Source organism: Sinocyclocheilus rhinocerous, unplaced genomic scaffold (assembly GCF_001515625.1).
Source record: "Sinocyclocheilus rhinocerous isolate Xijiao unplaced genomic scaffold, SAMN03320098_v1.1 scaffold314, whole genome shotgun sequence".
NCBI classification, from domain to species: Eukaryota; Metazoa; Chordata; class Actinopteri; order Cypriniformes; family Cyprinidae; genus Sinocyclocheilus; species Sinocyclocheilus rhinocerous.
The window spans coordinates 2,860,002-2,879,961 of NW_015630021.1; the positions used below are offsets into that span (position 1 = coordinate 2,860,002).

At 37.3% G+C, this 19,960-nt stretch overlaps 1 protein-coding gene across 1 annotated transcript in view; it reads right to left on the reverse strand.

The window, feature by feature from the left end:
- The window catches only part of LOC107739637 (potassium voltage-gated channel subfamily H member 8-like), a 53,987-nt gene that overhangs the window by 28,704 nt on the left and 5,323 nt on the right, over positions 1–19,960 (reverse strand). The window contains exons 2-6 of the mRNA XM_016551804.1: positions 8,047–8,280; positions 6,245–6,376; positions 2,406–2,539; positions 2,079–2,313; positions 1,069–1,226 (exon numbers count right to left, since the gene is read on the reverse strand). Of these exons, the coding sequence (XP_016407290.1) occupies positions 1,069–1,226; positions 2,079–2,313; positions 2,406–2,539; positions 6,245–6,376; positions 8,047–8,280 (893 nt within the window). The remainder of the gene's footprint in view (positions 1–1,068; positions 1,227–2,078; positions 2,314–2,405; positions 2,540–6,244; positions 6,377–8,046; positions 8,281–19,960) is intronic.

Genomic DNA, 19,960 nt, shown 5'->3' on the forward strand with positions numbered 1-19,960 from the left:
ACCAAACCACCGAGTCTGGGGCGGGTCACTGATGTGAGGCCTTTAAGGTCTGAGAAGATTCACGTCTCTCAAGATGGGCTTGTCCAATGAGAAAGGCTGAAATCCCAGGCTGGAGTTTGGAAATACTGGGGAGTTTTATGACTCTTTGTGTGGAAGCATGGTAATTTTCATATGGAACTTGAATCGAAATTACTAAAGATTCTCAGGACACTAATATATTGCCTATGTACCAACATATAATATACACGCTCGTTTAGATCATCAGAAGGCGAATTCATAGGTACTAAACATGGTAGGATTACATATAGGTAAGATGACAGGAACGAGTGGTTCCATCATAAGCCTGCATAAAACAGTATAAAATATCAAAGACAACATACACAATGACCTGAAGGATATGTGTGTTCATTCAAAGAAAGGTTTTCCTATGAATTAATTAGGGAAGAGTCCATTTCTACTGTGCATTGTGTCTCTTCCTATGGAAAAGGTAGTGATTTTCTCTACCCGCATTCCTTTGGGCCATAAAACCAGTGATATCAGCATTGGTTGCCATGGTGACCAGGGGGGCCTGGTGTCGTTCGCAGACATCCTGGCACCCAGTTTATTGGGTGAGGGGTCTGTGACGATTTGTTAATCTAATGAATAACTGATTTGTTAAATCAAATGAAAAATTGTGTGTTTGATTGGTCCAGACGCTACAGCCTCGCAGAAGAAACCCAGAAAATGCCTATCGCTGGAGCTGAATAAACAGAAGATTCAACTGCTTTCATTGATTCAACGTGACTAATAAACACAGGACTACGGCAATATATGGTTTATCTGAGTGCTAGGTTGGTTACTGTTGGTTCCTGAAAGCATCATCAAGTTATTTACTAAAAATGCAACTGATGGGGTGTGTACATGTTTCAAGTTTTCTGCAGGCACAGATTCTGTGTGGATCTGTTTTTTCTGCAAAATCATGTAAATGTAATAAATCCCAAATGCATTTGAAAGCTGTGAAAACAAGTTCCCACAGATTTTTTCCCCGATACATTCATTACATATTTTTTAAATATATGCATTACTCACCACGCTGACTTTGAAGGCGTAAAGGAGATCAAAGGGCAGAGCGGCAACCAGGTCGATGATGAACCAGGTGGTCATGTAATGGATGCAGATCTGCCGCGCATCGAAGATCACCTGCCCCGACTTACTCACGTACGTAGTACGGAAACTGAACACGATGTCTGGCCAAGCAACAGAAAGAGTAGAGTCAGCGTCTTCACAAAATACTCCATCAGCATAATCTCAACGAACGACAGTGTGTATATTGAACCATTTATAACAGCAAAAATGCTTTTCTGCCAGCTATATATCAAGTGGGTTTTTATTGCAGACTAACAATAGGAAAATGAAAAATTCATGCGCTGTCACCAAATCTGAACACCAGGCATTCTAAATAGAGGCATTATCAGGGTCACAAAGCCAAAGCAAAGTTCAGGAGCAATGTTAAAATATATATGTATTATAGGTCATCCTGCTATTTTATTACACTCAAATGAAATCAATAACACACGTTTCATTCATATTTAAATCATATGGGATCCTTTATTTTTAAATTGTGAACAATCTATCAACAAAAACATCCATTTAAGCTAATCTTAACAAAGATGCAGGAAAAAGAAATAATAGTGCAATTTGAGGAGCACAGCATGTGTGCTTCTTGAAAGAGTTCAGGTAAAACTGAGAGATCAGTCATAGAGAGAAACTAAAATGTCAAATGTGTTACAAAAAGAATACTGTTTGTTTCTGTAAAAATTGCCCTTTTAATTCCTAGAATGCAATACATTTTTTTCTGAATGGAAGGACACTGAAGCAGAATGATATGTTGCCCTGTGGCAATGCTGTACCACAGAGGGTTAATGGAAGATGTCAGAGCCTGAAACTGATTTAAAGACCTGCTTACAATCATGTGTAAAGACACACATGTGACAGAACAAAGATAACGTCGTAAATCATAATCAGGCTCACAATGAAAAACATAGTATGTAATTGACCAATTAAATATAATGTCAAAGATCAAAATTGGATTCTCTTACCAATGATGAAAAGAATCTCGACGGCAATGTCAGTGACAGTGGTGCTACGTGTCAAGTCTTGATCCCCAATAAAACAAACGTTATACGGCACTGTCACAGCGACATAGAATGTAGCCAGAAGGATCAGCCAATCCCAGCCCGCTTTGAAGGTGCTGAAGTGAAGAAGAATGAACTTGGACTTCTTGGCATCAGCGACTTTATATTCAGGAAGAGCGGGTGGATCACCAAAAACATTCTATAAAGAGGGAAGACAATTATGGTGAAGTCACTGGTTCTGTTTTGTCTTTCAGTTTCTGTATTATGTCCTCAGTATTTGAACGGTCTCACCTTGTTAAGTTTGATTTTACTTTGTTTTTGACGGTTATGCAGGTGTCCTGAAATATGGTAGAGAACTGTGCTAGATCGCAGCCGTGTGGAGCCGAACGGAGGAGACCCGCCCTTCACCTTCTCACGGTGGCACTCTGAGGAAAGGTTGGACTGTTGTTACGAAAGTCAAGGGCAATGTGGGATACAATTCATCAAGAAACAAAAACACACTGCACAAAATAAATTCCATTAATTCATAAAGACACCAACACCAGAGGACACAGTAGGCAAATCCCTGTGGTACTGAGGTTGTTGTATATCATGTTTTTGCATTTCTTTTTACTTTTTACTTATTTTAAAAGAAAATAAGCAAAATGAATGAAAATAAAAACATAAATAAAATAAAATACCACCTAAACAACTCAACCTTTGTAGCATTACAGTGACCAGAGCTGGTTTTGGTAAGGTACTCGAAATAACAAACAAAAGACATGGTCAAGTAACTAAGAAAACATATAAACCATCATATTCTAACATCTTGAATTCTTGCTCCAAAAATGTTATGTACTGTAGCGAATCAGCTCACTGGGAAATATGAATAATTAATCATAACTAGTTATAATTAATTATAAATATTTAGATCCGCTGTAAGTATTTACTTGACCTCTCAGGGTCAACTGTCTGTCAATTCTAAGAACGTTAATTTCCTGGTTAAGGGAAATAACTTTCTTACTGTACAACTCTACACAGAGCCTGTAGCATAAATCTGCAGTTATGAGCAAACAATGACCAACGTCAAGTGTGATACAAGTAAGACTTTATTAAATACATAAACACTTAAACTAGTCTAACATACACATAAACACGGCCTGGTGTCGTTCGCAGACATCCTGGCACCCAGTTTATTGGGTGAGGGGTCTGTGACGATTTGTTAATCTAATGAATAACTGATTTGTTAAATCAAATGAAAAATTGTGTGTTTGATTGGTCCAGACGCTACAATACCCACAAAAAAAGAATTGCATTGGTGAATGAAAGTGTATAATTCAGAGTGGTTTTTTTTGTTGTTGTTTTGTGAAGAAAACGATTTTTCATCAATACTTCCATGTATTGAGGGCGGTTTTATTCAAAGTGGCCTGTTTTCCTTCTGCCCTCCATACTGCTGTTACACAAAAGCTTATGTGAATCAAGAATAACTTCCTTTCTGCTGGTGACCTGCTTTACACCAGTGGTTTCCGCCAGTTGGGGCTCTGCTGGCAGAATGTTTTCATTCCCATATTGAACACATTTGCTTCAACTGATCGAGTGACTGCTAAATACTGAAGTAGGTTCATTTGATTTAGTCTTTGAATGTCTTGAACTAAACCAGTAAGTCAAAGGGACATCCTACACTGGAAATGAAAGTCCACATGAAATGGTTTGACAAATTCAGGTTCCTTTCCTGTGTTTATGTATTTCCTACTGAAGCACATACGTATTATAGTGTAGATTGTTTTATAAAGCCAAACCACATCTGAAAATCCAAAACTTTGCTGCTGAAAATAACAAAAAACACACACACACACACACACAAAAAAAAACAAGAACACTATTACTATAACATGAACAACCAAACCTTCAATGTGAAACCCCGAAACTTTGCTGCTAAATTGCTGAAAATAAAATAAAATTTGCTGAAATCAGCTCTAACAAAAACGTTGCTGATAATATGACGAGCTCAATGAACAATACTTCATTCTCCACTGAAAACACTTTGGAGAAAATAAGAATGAATCCTTTATTACATTTGCATTATTTTTCTTTTCCATTCAACATACAGTTAGTTCTGTGTTAGTTCTTGTTGGTAGCAAAAATAAAAATGGAAGTCAAAAAGTGTCAACAGAAGTATTGTAGTGCAATGGATACACTGTTAGAGACAGAGACAAAAACATATGAAATGTGTGGAGTCTCTGTGTGGATATTGACCAGTGGTGTGTGTTTGTGTGTACAAATGTGTAGCATTTTTAAATCAGCCAGCTGAAGAAACAAGCAGACAGCCAGGCTGCCAGTCTCAATTGCCAAGGGCAACAGGGGAAAATGTCACTCATTGCAACCCTGCCGAACAAGGTACCAAGGGAAACCAAATCAGGAGTAGGAAAAGGACTGAAGGGATGGAGCGATAGACAGAGAAAGAAACATGGATTGAGAAAGAGAGAGAGAGATGAAGGGCTAGGAAGTGAGAGAGAAAGCTGGGAAGCTGGTTATTAGAGAGGGATAGAGATCACTTCAGCCTGCAGGGCTGGAGGAGGAGAGGGGCGACAGAAACTCATCCATAAAAGGCTACAGTCAGCAGGGAGACCAGCGGCATAACACTTATTATAGATCCTAATAAATGTACTCCCAATTTACTAGCAGCACAGGTCACGTGAAACATAGAGGAGGACGGAGAGAGAAAAAGGAACAAAAGGCGAAAGTGTGAAAAGAAAAAAAAGACACAGTTGCACTGGGATTCCCTGCTCCACACAGTTTCCTTTGGTGCTTGAGGCCAATATCTGACTTCTCAGTCACACAATAAACAGATAGTTTTTCACCCTGCCTCACCTTAATGAGACTAGCACAAAAAAGGGATCATAGGAGGGTTTTTCTTACACTATTGATACATTTGGCCCTGAGGACTTAGAAAATAAAATCCCTTAAAATATTTTTTTTTTCTTTTATTAGTCTAGTAACAACATTCAACCATGTACATGCGCTGTAAACACCAAGGCAAAAGGCAGTAACGACCACATTATATATAATATTTGGATGCTGATCACCATTTACAAAATCATTAGTAACACCTGTATAAAATCTAGTGATCACGGGCTGTCTCATATGCTATAACACACAGTAATGTGACTGTATTCATTTTTTTCTGATCGTAACAACCAGACAAAACATGTGAGTGGATATCGTTTTGCAACCAATTTATTTGCAATGCTCACTAACGTTAAAAAATGCAAGACATACTTGGCCTATTGCTTTTACACCGAACTGAATGAAAATAGCCTAAACTATACTAAAAGGACAACTTGTGTATTGATGTGAATGCCAGAAAGAAGAAATAATACTCAGAATGCTTGTGGATTAAACATCTCCGATGACGTTCTTTGCCATGAATTCTAATAACCCAGTATTTTCGAAAAAAAACAACAAAATTGACTCAAGATACTTATCCACATGATAAAGGAGGTCTTGAATGTCCCAAAAATATCAATAACTAATTTTCGACCAAATACGAAGTTTTGCCTTTGCACGGCAGTATGGTACACCGCTCTTTCTATGGTAACAAAGTCCATTAACTTTTGATAAAATATTATTAGTGAAAAATGAGTGTGGGTTGTGATGGAAATGTCACCACGTCAACGTCATAATTTCTGCAAACTTTTGGCTATTATTTTTTCCATAATAAATAATAAAATGATTTACGTTTATTTCTCTCTTTGTTTAGGTTTTCCTATTTTTTTATTGATTAAAAATTAATATTTAATAGTAAAAAATAATGAATATTTTTATGACACGTTTTCATATTTTTCTATTTAAAGTCTGGGTCTGGTACATGTTTAAAACAAAAATAAATGATGAAGTCACAGTAAAAAAAAAAAAAAAAAGTTGATTTAATAAAAATCAACCCCTAGGACATTAAATTGGACCTAGTGGAAGAGACATCTATGAATATTATTTCAAAGAAAAAAAATCATGAATATCTTGTCATCCAGAAAATTCATGTACACACACATACACCATCCACCACACAGTAAAGTCAAGTCACCTTTATTAATATAGCTCTTTATACAATACAGATTGTGTCAAAGCAGCTTTACAGTATTAAACATACTAACCTTCTTTCTTCTCCTCAAGTATAGATTTGGCTTTAGTGTCAGTGACATCTTTAAAAGAAGCGAGGAAGAGGACCACATCTCCTTTCTCATTCTTAATAGGCACAATATCCAGCAGACACCAGAACACACTACCTGCAGTAGAATTGAGAGGCAAGATATATAAACACACACAAATATACAGTCTTATACACGTTTGCAAGAGGACATTCACACTGTAAAACGTGACAATGAAGGGCAAGTTCCCTGCCCTTTTTAATTGGATATTCTGTGTCACTTGTTATATGCTACATTATAGAAATAAAATGAGTTGCAATTCACACTGACTTTAATTTCTGCACTGAATAAAACTAGTTAATTTAGTTGTTACCACAGGAAGCACATTTTTAGCTTACTTGGCAAAACATTACTTCCAGTCTATTTAAAGTGCTATAAAACCTGAAACAAAACAAGACCAGCACATCCAAAAAGAGCAGCACCATTATGGTATCCAATTCCCACGTAGGTGTGTGCGTGAATGCTTGTTTGTCTGTGTGTTTTGAGTGGTGTGGGTGTATGTGTGCGACAGGGCATTTATGTGTGTGCTTAGCAATGTGTGTGTGTGTGTGTGTCTGTCTGTGTGTTTCTCTCTCCACCAGTAGCCGTTACTGGAAGCCTCTGGGGGAATTCCGTCTGATTGCTCACAGCTGGAGAAGTCTTTGTCAAATCTCTCATTTCCTCATGAAAAAGCATCACCATTATGGAGAAGAAAAAGGGGATGAAATAATAACGCTCTCTAGAACAAGTGTGCTGGAGATGTTCCATTCAATATAGAACAAAGGGGGAGAGGAGAATCAGCACATGGAAAAGGTACAGGGAGGTGTTAAAATGCCACTCAATATAGAACAAAGGGGGAGAGGAGAATCAGCACATGGAAAAGGTACAGGGAGGTGTTAAAATGCCACAGCATCATTTGAAGACCTTGGCAAACCGAATACAAATATTATTAAAATATAATATAATATAATATATAATATGCAAGAATAATAAATTATACAAATATTATCATTGCTACTATCTAATGCCCTTTGTATACAGTACACTTACAGACATGTATTGTGGTGGTATTTATAAACCATGATGTGTACATAGTACTTAAATATTCTTCAATGAACACCATGGTACCACTATGCTACCTGCTTAAAAAAACTGTACTATGGTACTTTTTTAGTAATTAATCCAGTGAAAGAAGAAGGATTTCTATTTTGATTAATCTCCAATCTCAAAATTTAACATTTCAGAGCCCCTTGAATAGAAGAATAAAGTGCAAAAGGGAGTGAAATATACTATATTAAGGGAAATTACAGGATGGGTTGATGGTTTAGTATGAATCTTAGTATGAATCGCTGTCGTCGTAAATTCCACAAATAAACTTGCACACCTGCTGGACTTTAGTTTGTAATCCGACTTTAGAGTCTCTCTGGTGCTTTTGGCCAACCAACTCTAATAAAACCATCTGCTTCTAACAATGGCTAGAGATTTCACTTTGTTAAGGTGTGTTGTAATACCTTCATGTGCTATTACTAGTGATGGATCACACAACTTTCCATGTATTATTACTGGTCTCCTTTTAACTGCTGCTAATAGCTTTACAGTGATGGCAAAATACCCAAGATCACTGCAAATGAAACTCAACCTGCCTAAGTCAGACACTAAACATCTAGCATTTGCCAAAATGCATTACGTTGAGTGTATTTACATGTACAACAAGCTTTGCAGCAACACCACCAAGCAAAATGCATTATCCAATATTTTTTTCTTCTCACCAATCTTTTTGTAGAACATTATCTCCTCCTTGAACTCGCTACGTTCCTCGAATGCAGAGTCCACGTGAAGAATGATGTGCTCGCTAGTCTCTGGCCCATACAGAAACTTGCATGAGCAGCTCTGCTGCATGACCTCGGTTCGGGCAAATCCAGTAAGCTCACAGAATCCATCCGAGCAGTACACGATCGGGAAGCCTTTGGACACTTGTGCATTGGCCAGGATGAAGTTGCTGTCTAGTAGAAACACAAACATCAAGCAAAAATCTTAGCCTAATAATGTTTATTGTTACTGGTTATTCCTTATTAAATTTTAACCAGATGCTCCCATAGGATTTTAGTTTGCTGTTTTGCCACATAAATGTCTTGTTATCAGCAAGGGGGCAAATCAGGTGCAAAGATGCCTTGCTATGTTCACTATACCACAGTTTTCACCTCCTGTTAAAGGGGTCATATGACGTTGCTAAAAAGAACATTATTTTGTGTATTTGGTGTAATGAAATGTGTTTATGCGGTTTAAAGTTCAAAAAACACATTATTTTCCACATACTGTACATTATTGTTTCTCCTCTATGCCCCGCCTTTCTGAAACGCGTCGATTTTTACAAAGCTCATCGTTCTGAAAAGCGAGGTGTGCTGTGATTGGCCAGCTATCCAATGCGTTGTGATTGGCCGAATACCTCAAGCCTGTGACGGAAATGTTACGCTCCTTACCATACTGTGATGCCGTCTCCCGGAGCGACGAGACAAAACCAATAAAACCCATTACAAACAAGGCATTTGTTGCATCCAGTGGGGACATAATTACTGATTATAATGACTTATACTGTCTTTTTACGCGTTGCGTTGCATATCACACCGCGTAAACATAAAACCATGTTTGCATTTGTGACCGGAGAAAGGACAAACAACAAGCGCTACTCTACACTGCTCAAAATTTGCGTTTGATTAGTCAGTGGCAAATTCTTTAAATATAAAAACGTACTTACAAGCTGTGAGTCAGAAGCACCAGACTATCCTTGCAAAGTTGGAATTGCCCCACTTTATAGAAACAGCCTCGTAGGCTACTCTCCCAGGAAATAGTCCTCCATAAAATGCGCTGCACACACTCAAATATTTGCGTTGCACTGTTCTGGAACAGTCTTGTAAATACAACTTAACCACTTATTTCTAGTTGTGTCCTATTTCGGAAGGCCAAACAAAGTATTTTCACTTTCACAACGAAAAACCCAGCGTCTCCACGACATGGCGGCGTCGGCAACAATACTACAGCAAGAATCAAAGTTACCTCTTTTTTTGCGTGAACATTTGGGCGACGTTATGCAAATCTTCCCACACAGTGACGTAGACATGTGGGGGCGTGTTTAAATGAGGCGTTTTAGGAGGGCGTGGACGAGTCTTAACTTTTATAAAGAATATCTCTTTGGGTTTGAGACTTTAGTCTTTGCAACTTTAGAGATCTTATCTATGCATGAACAGCTTGTAACACTCCAAAGAGAAATCGCATCATATGACCCCTTTAACTTTTACCTTTAATCTCTTGAAACAGAACTTCAAGTGAAACTGAAGTTGATGCAGCTTGGTTGAGCAATCTGAGCATAAACAACTGAATGCTTGCAATTGATGCTGATTATACAAAAATGCGTCTGTCCATCAATTTCCATAACCCCCGTAATGGCAAAGCTGAATTTTCAGGAGCCATTATTCAGCCATTACAGTCTTCAGTGTCACATGATTCTGCAGAAATTATTCTAATACTGATTTGATCTAACACTGATCAAAAAGTTGAGTAAATAAGCTTTAGTTGATCTTTTTAGTTGTAATGCTTGAATATGCTTTTCATTAATCTCATGTAATTGGTTAATTCAGTTTTATGTTTTATGAACTATTAAAGGCTTCACTCGACCATATGTTTTTTGTCAAGCATTGCAAGTCACATGACCTTGCATGACATGTCTTAGAAAGCTTCAACTGCTCTTCATGTGAAAGGCTTTGTTTTGATTTCATTACATAACCAATTTCCTGCCTGGATAATTTTTTTGTATTCTATCTTATTTTATTGTTTTACCCTGTCATTGTGTCAAAGCAGATTAATAGCATCCACGCATCATAAATGAATACAACAACAATGCCTTGTAAATGTCTCTCGAAGGACAGCTCGCGACCCTCACACCTGAATCCCCAGACTAACACGCACAAGCATTATTAAGCACTGCCATTTATGAGAAGAGTTCACGTGGCGAGAAGACAGACGTTTGGTGCTGAACGACTTTACTGTGACTTGTTCTGCTCACATAAGCAAAAGTAAAGTTAGACTCTCATTTATAACATTGTATGTGTTGGGAGGTCAGACCCAGAGAGATATGAGAAGAGGGACAATGAGAGAGAAATAACACCAAAAAAATAACATTTCAATGGCATGGTAAAGAATGATGCTGAGAGAGACAGAAAGAGAGTGAGAAAGCAAAGGAAAAGGTGAAAGAATACAGAGGAGGAGAGTAAAGAAAAGAGTAACAATTCATATGTGCTGTTTGGCTGACGGGCCCCAGCAGAATGGACTGTGGAACGTTCTTTATGGATGCATATCGGCACCATATCAATCATTGACCAATATTGCTAATAATCAAGCACTAACTTAATGGGATTTTCTTAAAGGGCGCATTCCCTTTAAAGACAATTCCTCCACACAGAAATTAGAATTCTGTCATCATTAAATCATCCACATGTTGTTCCAAACCTGTATGACTTTCTTTCTTCTGTGGAGCACAAAAGAAGATATTTTGAATAATGTTTTGGTTCCCTTTGTATGGACAAAAAAATACAACTGAAGTCAATAGGAGCCAAAAATGTTTGGTTATTGTCACGAATCCGGTCCATGCACTTCCGTTCGCTCACCACCTGAGATCACCCGCTCACATATCAACATTCTTAAAAATATGTTTATTTGTGTTCAGCAGAAGGAAGTCATACAGGTTTGGAATGATATGTGGGTGAGTTGTAACAATAACAATAGCAAAGACACACAAACTCACCAGTATAAAACCTCAAGTAATCAATATATTAATTTGATATGACTCTCTGAGCTCTATTTTCTATCTCTATCTACAGCATCCCAGAGATTCCACCTCTACTATTAGGAACACTAAATAAAAGCAGTATACTTTTTTTGTATACTAAATTAAAAGTAGTCCAAATGCATAATATTGTCAATTTAATTAATTATCTGACATAACTATAATTAATTAAAATAATTATGTCCTTATCTATATTTTTTTAATAACAGATATTCAATAACAGAATTAAATTGGGGATTTTTTCAATGGATCAAACCAACAATGTCAAAAAGTGATTTAAAAAAAAACCTTCCCCATCTTAATTTTAGCAAATACATTATAAGCAGACACAATTTATAACATATAACACTATTACTGCTAGTTTTTAGTCAGTTGTGGTTAGTTTTTTTTTTTTTTTAAATATGTCACCACATATGTAAGAGACATGATAGAGAAATGTGACATAACTTGACCAGTGACAGTCATCTAATTGGCAGTCATTGCTGTAGTTTTAACATTATTACGAGGACATAAAAGATCACAATCTCTACGATTCGCCAGAAAAGTAGATCGTATAGATGTCTTGAAGATCGATCACGGTGTAAAATCATCAGATCGCCCACTCCTAGCTACCATTATAGTATTTATTACAACTTTGAATTCATTTCTCATATTTCCTTTTTCATTTCAATTTCAGTTAAAGTTTAGTATTTTTTGTCTCTATAAACTGTATATGTGACCCTGGACCACAAAACCAGTCTTAAGTCGCTGGGGTATATTTGTAGCAATAGCCAAAAATACATTGTATGTGTCAAAATTATTGATTTTTCTTTTATGCCAAAAATCATTAGGATATTAAGTAAAGATCATGTTCCATGAAAATATTTTGTAAATTTCCTACTGTAAATATATTTAAACTTAATTTTTTATTAGTAACATGCATTGCTAAGAACTTTATTTGGACAACTTTAAAGGTGAGTTTCTCAATATTTTGATTTTTTTTGCACCCTCAGATTCCAGATTTTCAAATAGTTGTATCTCGGCCAAATATTGTCATATTTATTTATTCAGCTTTCAGATGATGTATAAATCTCAATAAAAAAAGAATTGACCCTTATGACTGGTTTTGTGGTCCAGGGTCACATATGTCTCTACATAGCTTTAGTTATTTTAGTACATCAAGTTACACTGAAAATGAGAAATGGCAACTAGCTCAAAGAAATACACATTTTTTGTTTTATTTAGTTTTTTAGTTAACATTTACTTTATTTCAAGCAATGAAAATGTTTTTTCCCTATGATTTTAGTTTTAGGTAACTATAATAACCCTGGCACAAAACAGAGGAATTTCCTTCTGATATACTACATAGCATTTTATGTGTACGCCCATCTGATGTGGCTTAGATTAAGCACTGTGACAGAATCAACAGAGCAAAAACATACGAAATTAATGACTGAAAACAGTTGCTATGAATATTTTTTACAATGGCTGACATTGATGCATGCCAATTTGGCCCTACTAGCCATACTGGTTCTGCAGTCTACAGACGACAGCACATCCCAGAAGAGAAATCTCTTAATCTTACTGTCCATCTACTCACTCCCAGGTCATATAACCTCTGGGCCAGCAATACGACAACAGCTGAAAATACCTACATGTTCATTTTGGGTATATCTAAGCATATTTGTGTTTTATCTAATATATGCATACAGTGTATATGTTCAATGGGCAAAATGTGTCCTTATTCTATCCTCAGTCACAGACAGTGTGCACAAGCAAAAAAAAAAAAAATTTGTTTATAAAACAGGGTGTGTGTTGTGTGTATGTGTGTTTTTATCCAAGAAACTGCATTTTAACTTTGAAAAACATGCGGAAAGATGGAGGGGGGAAAAGGGGTGAGGCAGGAGATAGAGGGGGGAATGTCCACATTTCTCATCTGCCCCAGATTGTTGCATAAAACACACACACTTCCTCCCTCTGTCCCCCTGTTGTGAGTCTATGTCCCAAACAGGAACACCTGAGAGCTATTTAAAGAGGCAGTATGATTAGTGAGGGGAGGAAGAACGCAACGAAAAAGAGGAATGGAGAGAACAACTGGTTGAGATAGAGAGAGAGAGAGAGATGTTTGGGGGAGGGAATGATAGGACAGATGCTGGAACCTTCCATTGCAATGCAGTCTTGCATTTGAAACCTCTTTGTGCATTAAATAGAGACTCAAGGTGTGTCGAGGATGGCTAGAAAGGACGCTGAATGTGAGCTTTACACGAATCACGAATATTCTAGTCTCTGAGAAACATGATCAGAACACTGTGTTACTATAATACTTTTATTTTTCCTGCAGTTTATAGTATGCTTTTTCAGCATGCAATTCTATTTGTCTCAATGTGCAGTACACAGTGAGATCACACTGCATGAACTATCGTATGCAACAAAGCAATGTGCTAAACTTGACCTTTCGTGTACATGATATGAACTGTATGAAATTATATAAACTAAATTACATGAAACAATCAAAACATATTTAAAATCAATAGTTAAAGTTAATTTAAGCAATTTCTGTGTCACTACTGGCACAAAACAGAATAACAAAAATAATTATTTAAAGGGACAGTCCACCCAAAAATGAAATTTCTGTATGACTTTCTGTCTTTAAACAAAGAACAAAGGCATTTCGAAGTACAATTATACAACAAGGCTCCATACAAAAAAATCACTTAAGGAGCCATTGGCACCTATAAGAAACACAAATAGGTGCCAAATAATTTTTTAAGTGCCACAGAATAAACGTGTTTTATTTATTTATTTACTTTTAAACACCTTAACATTTCAGTCTTAATATTATGAATTTATGTCTCCCAGCATTAGCATTTTAATCCATCTTGTAGATGTCCTGGGAACTAAGGTTTACTTAAAGTGGGAACGTCTTTTCCAACTTGAGAACTATACAGTCATAAAGAATTGTTTATTTCACAGAATCTGTGCCAATATCACAGACCATAAATATGTAAGCATCGCTTGGCCACTGAGTGTAGTTTGGGCTTCTCCTCAATGCATCCTATGTTGTCATATGTCTTGCACACATCCAGTCTGTTTTTCTTTATTAGTAACATGTAATTATAAGGAGGTGTTGGATTTTGTCTTTAGCTCCTTGCATTCTTTCTTATCATGTAGACAACAGGTTAAGTAAAAATTTGAATATGCAGCATAGCGCATATATTTAGCAAAATGCTCCACTATATAGTTATTTTTTCTAGCTGACTAATGAGCTTATGGACGCCGAATGGTTATTCTGTCTGAAATGATTGTTACGTGGCATTGTTTACATGCTTTACACATTTTCTGTAGTTTGAATGAGCGATTATACGAGACATTTCAGTAAGTTGTACTGTATCTTATAATATACATTTGATGTTCATTTATGTTTATTTCATAGTAGTAAAGAGAAAGATATGATGGGTTCATATGCCGCTTGAACTGAGGTACTAAAGCGATCGCTCATGCCACATTAAAGACTGCCAAAACGGTATTTATTGTTTGAATTCCATTATGAATTTGGCAGAATTTTAAAGCTGATACTTTGTTTATTAAAAGGTAACAGAGCACAAAGCTTATTGTGTTTATTGGACGGCAAGTGCGCAACAAATGATATGAAGTTCACGCATTAACAGAACACAACATATAGACTAAAGATCTTGATAACAAGAAGCCATATTAGTATCGATCACAAACGACTCGAGAATGGTCAATGATATTGTTAATGTCCACACAGCTAACAGCTTTTCAAGTTGTTCAAGTTGTGCACGAAATAGACACTGCTTTTCTGCACTTTTATTCGCACCTCTGTCATTTTCGATATCTGCCACAACTTGGAGCTGCTTTTAGCAAGTTTTTAGCGAGTGCCGTCAATGCTGGTGTTCGGCAGAGATGAGGACTGTTTTTCCTTTGATGCGCATTGCCTCAGTTTTGTAGGGTCAAAAATTATCAAAGACTTCTGCTTTCCTGTCCCAAACCTATCTTGAGTAACAAAAGGGCAATTTGGCGTTACTGAAGGCACAGAAGTGCTGATATCAATCAAGGCCTATAGGCCAACATGTGTATACATCGGGGGTCTGCTAATTATCACACTTTTTTGCACAGTGGGTGAAGCTGTAATCTGCTGATTGGTCAGTTTGAATGTCTCACATTTGGTTTTTAGTCACATGGTCAAGAAAGGGATAAAAGAGGACTGTAACTGTTGCTCTGTCTCTTTCCTTTGCTACCTCTTTTACTTTGATCTCTCTTTCTCTCTTTCTTGGTATAAGTGGCAGTGGGTGGTAATAGACTAGAAATGTACAGTTTTATACCATCGTGCTGATAACGTTTCTTTAGTCATTCGGCAATCCCACAGCCTGAACCACTGTAGGGAAACCACCCTTACAGTTTATTACGTCAACATAACAAAAGGTGTGATCTCAAAATAATCTGGAAAAAAAGGCATTACATGCTAATTTTTAAGTCATAACATGTACATTTATATAGTCGTAAATTAATATTTTTGGTTGCAAATGCGCCCGTTTTAGTTGCAATATGGAGCCCCGTACAATGAAAGTAAATTCAAATTAAACATTTCAAAGTGGAATAACTAGCTGTAGAATTGTTTTTCAGAGAAACAAGTATGTGAACTTTGCATGTTTCCTTAATATCTGCAAACACATTTTGGTAATTTCATGTTTTATTACAATAAAAAAATTACATACAGCGCCTTTAATAAAAAAAATTTAAAAAAAGCAATAAATAAATAAATTTTTAATTCTCCAAAGTCATAACTGGACATATCTTTCTGAATTAAATGTTTTGACAACAACACATTGTTTTCATTGCATACCGCATACTGCTTCACATACTATTTGTAAAAAACAACAGATAGTGTGCAGTATACAGTGCACAGTATACACTAAGCCATCCAATAGTATTCTAAGTATAGGGGACATCCTTCAAACTCTAGGTATAGAGAGCTTATGATTAAGTATGTTTTTCAGCCTGGCCCTGATTTTGCAGGTTTGAGATCTTGACTCTCTTCTTGTTCTGAATCCTATTTCCTTGAAAGAGTGCATTGAATAATGTATCATGTATAATGTCTTACACTGACATCTGAGAACAGGTTTGAGCACAGATAGAGGAGAAAATATTTAACTTCTTCACTGATATGATCGAAGTATGTTTTTATGTATAACAGACTCTTGAATCTCAGTAAAAAACTACCATTTTAAATACTCCAGGCTAATGAGCTCTACTGGCATGATGGAGCTGACAAGAAACTAAGCGCACTCATTTAAAACCATCTGCATATGGTGCTAAAATCCTTTCAGCAATAAACGAAGCAGCAATAGGAAGAGTCTGAAATGGCTCCATCGCATCTAATCATTTCAACCTTTTTATTTCACTAATCTGTTGTGGTTACATAATCTTTTGTCACAGTCTCAGCAGGGTCCTTCAAATTTAGTTTAAATTCATTGTTCGTGCCAGAGCACACAAAAGTATTCTGAGAATGTTAATAAGACAAAGGAAGATGGCAAGGTCTGAAAGTCTAGACTGGCACGGTTTCGGAATTCCATTCTCGGAGACTCTGGAACAGTAAGTGAGAGTTCTATCTGTATTCCGGGCTGATAGGTGTAGATAACCCTGCTGAAACTGCAGAGTGCATCCTCACGGTGTCCTGTTTCCACCTTCCAATAATGCCAACCTGTATTATGCAAAGGCAAAAGACCATGTTCTGTTGCTTGATTTCCCTGCATGTTTTCTTTAGCATCTGTTTTGTTTTCCCTCTTAGGCTTCCAGTCCCTCTCTTTTCTTCCCTAATGATGACTGATGAGCTCAGTTTCAGCTCTGTGTGAAGTTCAGTGAACAACAGAAGAACAGCACACTGACATCTCTATCCCAAGTTCAAACAACAGACACGCATTGTTCTCCTAGTCTAGAGCCTCAATTTCACCGTCTTTCAGACATACAGATCTGTTCCCAACTGCCAGTCACTGGCAGTGTGATTATGCATTACATGCAAGAGTGAATCGCCTGAAATATCTCCATTACCTGACTTGGATGTCTAACCCTGCGCTTCGTAATTTTACCAACGGAAGCATCTACTTGAAGCGTTCTTTTAAAAGGACTCATCCAAAATTACTCTAAATTACTCTTTCACAGTTAACCACACTCTCTCTTTTTCTTTGGGTAACACACAACTGCAAACACACACACGCACACACACACACACACAGCTTTACTGTAATTACCCACCATATGCTGTCCTGACAGGTACCTGCATGAAAAGAGTATTTTGAAATCTTTCGTCTTGATGGAATATTAACGCATAACAGCAAGCACACACATTAGGATGCTGCAGAGGGGAGATTAATACATGTATAGCTTCTCTTGACAATAACAAGTCAGCAGGTTTTCTTATGTAACTTGGATGTTGCACAAGATTATGAAGTCAAGGGTGTAATTAGCGGTGCTCGCTAAGGAAAGCATCACTTTCCTATTCATCATACTTATGGTTAGCGATTTTCAAAACTTCATTTTATTAAAGGGATAGGATCCTCCACAGTGAATGGGCGCCGTCAGAATAAGAATCCAAACAGTTGATAAAAGCATTAATCCACAGGACTCCTGTCCATCGTGTAAAGTGAAAAGCTGTGTGTTTATAGGAAACAAATCTATTAAGGCATTTTAACTTTAAACCATTGTTCTGGCCAAAATACCATAGTCCATAATCCATAATAACACTTCCTCCAGTGAAAAAGTCCACCCCCTGCTGTTCTTCCACAACAAAATCCACCAACATATTTGTTTAGAACTGTTTTTGCTTTGTAAATGGTGCTTGATCTGTGCATATATTTCTCCTGAATCAGACAACATGATTTTTTTCACTAGAGGAAGCAATAGTATGGATTATTTTATTCAGAAGCAATGGTTTGAAGTTACATCTTAAAGATGAATTTGTTTATTACAAACATGCATCTTTTCACTTCATAAGACCTTAATTGATGGACTGGAGTGTTGTGGCTTACTTGCTAGAACGAAAGTCAATATTGTGATGTTTTATCAGCTGTTTGGTCTCTCATTCTGACGGCACCCATTCACTGCAGAGGATCCATTGGTGAGCAAGTGATGTAATGTTAAATTTCTCCAAATCCATTCCAATGAACAAATAAACTCATTGGCATCCTGAATGCTATGAAGGTGAGTAAATTTACAGCTAATTTTGGGTGAACTATTCCTTTAATGGGGTCCCATGTTGATTTGGACCACAGTGACTATGATTGGACTGGCAAAAACTATTGAAACATTCTTTAAAATATCTGCAAAATACTTCAGGTTGTTTAAGAAAAGTCTAACTTACAATTTTCAACAGGCATATGATAAAATTGGCAAAAAATCCATAGGCTTACTTTAAAAAAGGCAAGCAGACCATTTCTAGAGACGAAAATTACATAGAGACCACCTAGCAACCTTGAATATCATGACAAACACCTAGAAACCACACAGAATACAATGGCAACCACTTAAGAACCACCTGGAGCCCTATGGCAATGCCCTATGAAAAAAGCTTTTGCTTTGTGGTGGCGAATTTTGTATGGACGAGCATCAGATTTTCCTCACAAATTATTTGGCTTTGTAGAGCACATACAAAATCAAAACTGGCAACAGCATTTCTGCTTTGGCTTGGGTGCATGCTCTTTCATTTGTGTCTGTGATGTAATGAACACAACATCCATCTACCATTGCACTTTGTTAATGCTTTCCACATGTATCATTTTTGGAGAGCCACCATGGATAACGCCTAATGGGATGTTCTCTATTATTGCCCCCTGTGTCATTGTTGTCACTTTCCTTCCAATATGATAGGTGCTATTTCCAGCCATTCCTGTGCTATTCTCAGCCATGTTACCTGTGGCAACCCAAGGTGTGACAGCCATACAGGTAGTCTCCCCTGCAGGACAAACCATAGTCACATGGGTATACGCCATCACGGTCTGGTAATATATGGACCCAGCAGCCCAGAGGACACCATGTCCCTTGAGAAGGATTCCTGTGGTGGGAGCTCTCTCTCCTAGTGCTAAAATAAAACACAGTCTCAGTTTTCATTTCTCAAACCTTAGACCTAGATGGGGGGAAAACAAGTTACCTAAATGTAGGATGTGATAAGACAGGATGGTACAAGTTCTTTCTGTTAGGACACCAAAACACTTTGGAACAAAGCGATAAAAGCTGACAGGCTTTGCTCTGTGAAATCAGTAAACTTTTATCGCACAAAAGAAATTCAGACAGACTCATTTTTACAACTGCACAATACGCCTTGAGATGAAATACCGCCTGACTGTTTTGTGGTCGACCAATTATATTTGCTATGCAAGGGATTTCATCAGGATGTTAAACGCATCTTTTTTCATGCATGATCTGGGCTATTGGTCTGAACTTTAATTAAACAGCCCTTTGATTGTTACTGTTATCTCTACCAACCCTTCTTGAGCTCTATATGAAAAATAAACATCAGGACAGCCACATTATGCACTGCCATCTAAGTGGATCTGCACAATTTGGAGGTCTCCCTAACCCAGGGGTGCCCAAACTCGGTCCTGGAGGGCCGGTGTCCTGCAGAGTTTAGCTCCAACTTGCCTCACTCAACACACCTGCTGGTAAGTTTCTAGTATGCCTATAAGAGCTTGATTAGCTGGTTCAGGTGTGTTTAATTGGGGTTGGAGCTAACCTCTGCAGGACACCGGCCCTCCAGGACCGAGTTTGGGCACCCCTGTGATAGTTAAACACAGGGGTGTCCAAACTCGGTCCTGGAGGGCCGGTGTCCTGAAGAGTTTAGCTCCAACCCC